The 6,826-nt window shown below is 42.3% G+C and overlaps 1 protein-coding gene across 1 annotated transcript; it reads left to right on the top strand.

Moving 5' to 3' along the window:
- Positions 1-2,069: 2,069 nt before the first annotated feature.
- Positions 2,070-6,646, top strand: LOC147818138 (uncharacterized). Its single transcript, XM_087178455.1, has 3 exons — positions 2,070-5,345; positions 5,480-5,733; positions 5,842-6,646. Exons 1-3 carry the CDS (start codon positions 2,112-2,114, stop codon positions 6,644-6,646), a joined length of 4,293 nt encoding a protein of 1,430 aa, XP_087034581.1. The 5' UTR covers positions 2,070-2,111.
- The last annotated feature ends 180 nt before the right edge of the window (positions 6,647-6,826 follow it).

Raw genomic sequence — 6,826 nt, 5'->3', positions numbered from 1 at the left:
CATCTGTCCTGTGATGAATGAAATTATTTCAAAATCACACGTTAGGAACTTGTCTTCTCATGTTTGCTTATGTTTCCCTGTGTACATGTTTCCTCTATAGAGACCCATGTGCATTCAGTAGAGCCCTACACCAAGACGGAGCTGACGGTCCTGTCTCTGCCAGACATTATTTACCTCTACAGTCTGAAGTCTGAGGGGAACACGACCAGGAATCCTCTGCTCTATCTTTACCCAGACATCCACAGAGACGCTGCCTTTGGACGCTACTGCAGCATCCCTGGTATTGTCTCTTAACTTACTTCACGCTGAGAATCAGCTCACTTTATTCACAGAGTGCAACAATAGACAAACAGGAATTACTTTCAGGATGGTGATTGTTATTTACGTGTTCCTGCAGAAACATATTGTCTAACATACTGTCAACCAGTACTGCATAACAATGTGCTGATTTGAAGCTCCTCACACTCTCCAACTTGTACTGACTTATAGATTTATAATGTTAATGTTGCCATTACAACTGCATAGATTATCTAGTGTACTGTAAATCTGTGTCATATTATTAGAAGCATACTGTTCTCGATTGAACATGAGCCCTGTAATGACCTCTGTTCATGCAGAAAAGGAGGCACCTAAAAAAAGAAGTTACCTCCTACCCATACAACTCATACTGTAAGCAAGATGATAATAATTAAAAAAACATCAGGAGTAAATGCTGTGCATCACAAATATTTGACATCAACACTGCACAGTCTCCAAATGATCATAACTCTGTTCAGGAGTTACCAGATTGGAGTGTGTTACTGCAGGTACTCCATTACCTCAGGTGTGTTAGTTGATAAATGATGACACCTCCTCCCTGTCTTTGAAACAATGGCCCAGCTCCAGTGGCCAGCCTCACACATTCACACACTGTGACTTGGGAGTCCACAAGAGCTCAGTGCTGTCCCACTGAATTCAACGAGTGGGACTTTTTGAACCCTTTATGCACACTTTTTGTGTGTCTGCAACTCTGCAAACTCTGCTTAAGTGATTAACTGTAATTATTTGAACATTATGTGTATATTTTATATGTATTGGAGTGCTGTGTACACTGCTACTGAAACTTCCTCCACCACTGTTTAAAGCTCCATGTGACTGAAACGGAGACAGAAAAAAGATTTAGATAAATAAATACATGTATTCATATATAATTTGCTTGAAAATTCAACAGACAAACATTCCAATAGAACACACAGAGTTCTACTAGAACTGAGGGTTCTATTTCATCACAGTGTGACAGAAGTCTGCAGATACACTAGATTTCTCACTTCAGACTTCAGTGTATATTTATTCAGCACAGTGAACAGACATAGTATCTTTACTACTGAACTACAAGTATCTTATCACAAGATAAAGAGAACAAGAAACAACAAGAAAAGGAAAAGTGGACGAGGCAAAGCAAGTCAACAACGCTCATCTGAAGATGTCTGAGGACAGACAGGTAGGACAATTACTGTAAATGCACTTTACTGAAGAGTCAGCTGTTAGTTTTGACTTTAGAGATTCATTTGCACAAAATTAAAAACAAAAGAAAGGTGATGAAGAACTGAATAGAACAGAATAACATGAATAGCATGTATAGCTTCAGATCTTCAGATCATCAGAACACATCATCCTCTTTTTTATTGTTGTTTGATACAGGGAAATAATAATTTAGAAAATTTAAATTTAAATTTCCATTATCAGGACCTAAACAAAAGAAATCATATGTCAAAGTATTTTGAAAAGTGGTTATATTAACTGAAACAATAGTCCTAGAGTAAACTAACTTTGTTTTAGCACAAGATAACTTACAAATCATGATCTACAATGATCACACAGGAGTCACATAGTAGTTATTGAACTAGTTGTTATTAATTTTTAATATTGCCAAGTGTGAACAGATATAATAATAATTTTAATAAAAAATATGATATATATTGTATTATTATATAAATATAAGGCTGAAGACAGTGTTAAGTATTCAGTTTTTTTATTTAAAATATTTCACATTGAAATGGTTGGGTTCTGTGACTGCTTACATGTTTGTCTTTCCCCACTAGAACACAGCTTTGAGTGTGACGGACAAAGAGATGGCGGACATGGACGACATCAGCGACGGCCTCGTCTCAGGCATCATGGAACAGACTGCTGTGAATCTCGACGAGCTGCTGCAGTCAATCTGCCGCTGGGATTCAGAGGAACGTGCCATGTCTGAGGGTTACGATGAATCCTCAGCTGATTCTTACACACAACAGAAGGTGCAGCAACATGTGGAGAAGTTCTTCGCTATGCGCCGAGTGTTTGCTGAGCATCGTGCAGACAAAGAGAACGAGGCAACTTATTCTGGAGACAGTGAGACAGAAATTTCCCATGCTGCCACTGCAATGGACAAGGATGTCAGGACACAGCAGTCCACCAGCAAAGAAAAGAAACCGGTTGCCAAGCGATTCTTCAAGAGGATAAAGTTTGCGTTGAAGAGTGGCTTTGGCAAAATGCACAGTAAGAAGGACGAAGACACTTCAGATGAAGAAGATGAAGACGACACCATGGAGAAGGAAACGGACAGTCGCTCAAAGGAAGAGATTGAAAAGACTGAGGCTGAAGAAAAGATAACAAAAAGCCTAATTCAACCAGAGAAAGAAGAGGAATATGTCAGCAAAAGAGAGGAAGTCAGGATCCCTGAGACAGGATCATCCTCCAGACTCTCCACCAGGTCATCTGCTTCTTCTTCAAGCAACACCAAAGCCATCAACGAAGAACCAAATATGACCATCAGCCAAGTGACCGAACAGGACATCAGGACACAGGAGTGCATTGATAATGAAGCCACAGCCGAAAAACCAGCCGAGAAGAAATTTTTCAAAATCCTAAAGACAACATTAAAGAAAGGCTTTAGCATAAAGACGAACCCTGTGGATGTAGAAGCAGAGGAGGATGATGCTACAGTGGAACAGCAAACATCTGTCTGTCTGGAGCAACTATTTATTGAAGACTTTGAAGAGACTAAGGCTGACGAACTGATAACAAAAGGCGTTATTCAATCAGATATATCTGAGACAGACGAAAAGGAAGTAGAGAAAGAAAATGTTCAAAAAAGAGAGGAAGTCAGGATCCCTGAGACAGGATCATCTTCCAGACTCTCCACCAGGTCACATGAGAGCAAGGAGGAAGCTTTATCTGCTTCTTCTTTAAGCTCCACCAGAGCCATCAACGAAGAACCAAATATGACCATTAGCCAAGTCACGGAGCAGGATGTCAGGACACAGGAGACCATTGATAATGAAGCGACAGCCGAAAAACCAACCAAGAAGAAATTTTTCAAAAGCCTAAAGACAACATTAAAGAAAGGCTTTAGCAAAAACATGAACCCTGTGGATGTAGAAGCAGAGGAGGACGATGCTACAGTGGAACAGCAAACATCTTTTGGTTTGGCGCAACTGTTTATTGAAGACTTTGACACTAAGGCTGATGAACAGGAAACAGACATTCAACAACATATTTTCAAGAAAGGAGAGAAAGAAGAAAAAGATGTTCAAGAAAGAGAGGAGGTCAGGATCCCGGAGACAGGATCGTCTTCCAGACTCTCCACCAGGTCACAGGAGAGCGAGGAGGAAGCTTCATCTGCTTCCGAGAAGAAATTCTTCAAAGGGTTAAAGACAGCATTAAAGAAAGGCTTTAACAAAAAGACGACCCCTGTGGCTGTAGAAGGAGAGCAGGAAGACGATACAGTGGAACAACAAACATGTTTTGGTCTGGAGGAACTCCGTACTGAAGATTTTGAAGAGTCTAAGGCTGATGACCAGGTAGTAGAAATTCAACCAGATATCTCTGAGAGAGGAGAGGAAGAAGATACAGAAGAGACTCAGGCTGATGAACAGGTTGTAGAAATTCAATCAGATATCTCCAAGAAAGGAGAAGAAGGAGAAGAGAAAGAAGATATTCAAGAAACAGAGGAAGTCAGGATCCCTGAGAGAGGATCATCCTCAAGACTCTCCACCAGGTCACAGGAGAGTGAGGGGAAAGCTTCTTCTGCTTCTTCTTCCTTCACCACATCAACCGTCAACGAAGAACCAACGATGACCATCAGCCAAGTGACCGAGCAGGACATTAGGACCCATGAGGCCATTAATTCTGACACCAAAACCGAGAAACCAGCCAAGAAAAAATTCTTCAAAGGGTTAAAGACAGCATTAAAGAAAGGCTTTAACAAAAAGACGACACCTGTGGCTGTAGAAGGAGAAGAGGAAGACGATACAGTGGAACAACAAACATGTTTTGGTCTGGAGGAACTCCTTACTGAAGATTTTGAAGAGTCTAAGGCTGATGACCAGGTAGTAGAAATTCAACCAGATATCTCTGAGAGAGGAGAGGAAGAAGATACAGAAGAGACTCAGGCTGATGAACAGGTAGTAGAAATTCAATCAGATATCTCCAAGAAAGGAGAAGAAGGAGAAGAGAAAGAAGATATTCAAGAAACAGAGGAAGTCAGGATCCCTGACACAGGATCATCTTCCAGACTCTCAACCAGGTCACAGGAGAGCGAGGAGGCAGCTTCATCTACTTCTTCTTCCTTCACCACATCAACTATCAACGAAGAACCAAATACAACCATCAGTCAAGTGACCGAGCAGGACATCAGGACACAGGAGGCCATTGATAATGAATCCAAAACTGAGAAACCAGCCAAGAAGAAATTCTTCAAAGAGTTAAAGACGGCATTAAACAAAGGTTTTAGCAAAAAAAAGACACCACTGGATGTAGAAGCAGAGGAGGAAGACGATACAGTGGAACAACAAACATCTGTTGGTCTGGAGAAAGTCTTTACTGAAGACTTTGACACTAAGGCTGATGAACAGGAAACAAACATTCAACCAGATATCTCTGGTAAAGGAGAGGAAGAAGATGAAGAAGAGACTCAGGCTGATGAACAGGTTGTAGAAATTCAATCAGATATCTCCAAGAAAGGAGAAGAGAAAGAAGATATTCAAGAGAGAGAGAAAATCAGGATCCCTGAGACAGGATCATCCTCAAGACTCTCCACCAGGTCACAGGAGAGCGAGGAGGAAGCTTCATCTGCTTCTTCTTCAACCACCTCATCTATCGACGAAGAACCAAATATGACCATTAGCCAAGTGGCCGAGCAGGATGTCAGGACACAGGAGTCCATTAATTCTGATGCCAAGACCGAGAAACCAGCCAAGAACAAATTCTTCAAAAGAGTAAAGAAAGACTGGAAGAAATGCTTCAGCAAAAAGACAGCACTAGTGTCACAGAGCCACGAGGATGAGGCTCCTGGTTCTAACCTGACCTGCTCCCCTGTGAAGGTAAAAGTTCAGTCCTATCTTATCCTTTTTATTATGTTGAACTGTCTTCTGTTGCCTTTTTGTTCAACTTTGAAATATTGTTTTTACTTGTTTTTACTAACCATTGTTGTTGTTGATCTTTAAATTCTTTCAAGGATCAGAAAGAGCAGTATGAAGCTCCAGCTGAACAAACGTCTTTCGCTCTGGAACAACAATTCACTGAGCCTCTTGAAGAGAGACGTGCAGAGGCTGAAGATGACCTGGTCATGGAGATACATTCAGCATCATCCTCAGAAGAAGACGGATCTACTGAGTTTTCCCAGGGGGACAATGAAGCAGCAGCAGACCAGACACCTGTGCCAAACATGTCTCCTGTAATAAGGAGATTCTTCCAGAGTCTCACTGACGAGTAAGTCCTTTATTTTCTCACTAAAACTCTAGTGGATACTTGAAGACATTTACACATTTGTGTGCATTATTTCTGTTTCACCCTTTGATTCTGTTCTTTCTTTTGAAGACAATGGAGGGAAGTAAGCGAAGGCGTCTACAATCGAGATGTGAAGGAGAAGCTGATCGATATGTGCGTGGACTTGCTGAAGTTCATCTCAGACTCGGTCATAAGAAACGTCTTGCGGTCACTCAGTCAGTTATCCACCACATCTCGCACCGCGATCCTGAAGAGCCCCATTTCCTCCGAGCATCTGAAAAAGTTTTTCAACTATGACGTCCAGAGTAGCGTGGAAAGCTCCTTCAGTCAGGCTGTCAGTGATACCATCGGTGCAGATATCCCCGTCAGCATCTCACCTGACTTCACGGAGGCCATCGCCACTGAGGCTCTCGATGTGGTCAACCCTGTCCTTTCTGTGGCCATTAAAGCCTCAGTGGTTAAAGGATCCTCCAGTGCTGTTGCTCCTGCCAGTTCCCAGGTGTCAAAGGACAGAGCAGCGAAGAAGACTCTGGCAGGAGCCATTAAAACGATGAAATCCATCCTGACAGGACGAGGCTCTCTCGTCAAGAAAAGGGTCCTGAAACAGAAAACCCCAGAGCCTCACACCGAGAAGGAAGAGCCCATGTGGATAAGTTTCTCTGCAAGGCCGATGACACAGGACTCCCCCTCTCCTCTGACGTCCTCCACCAGAAAAGCCCCGCCCCTGTCTGAAGCTACAACAGATGAGGTCTGCAGCACCACCTCAAAGGTAAGGCAGTATTTACATGGAATTATAATCAGTGAGACCACAATGGAAGTTCACCAGGACAGATTTGCTCAAATGATGTTCAGTTACATAGAAGGAATCAGCACAGACAGTGTGAAGGCTTCATGATGAGCCACAAGTCAGAGGCAGTTTTTCTTCTTCATTGAGCTGAAAGCAGAAGAACCTCTGTGAGTTGTGAGGTGATGAATTCTCCTCAGGAACATTGGAGCAGTGTGGTGGTCTGTTACTGCGAGACGTCTGCTCGGGTTGATTTTATTGACTGTGGCCGTTTATTGTGACTTCTGTCCT

This window comes from Seriola lalandi, unplaced genomic scaffold, assembly GCF_002814215.2.
Source record: "Seriola lalandi dorsalis isolate HSWRI2012SDOR001 ecotype SW California unplaced genomic scaffold, Sedor1 jcf7180002054689, whole genome shotgun sequence".
Classification (NCBI taxonomy): domain Eukaryota; kingdom Metazoa; phylum Chordata; class Actinopteri; order Carangiformes; family Carangidae; genus Seriola; species Seriola lalandi.
This window is presented reverse-complemented; position numbering and strand designations above follow the sequence as displayed.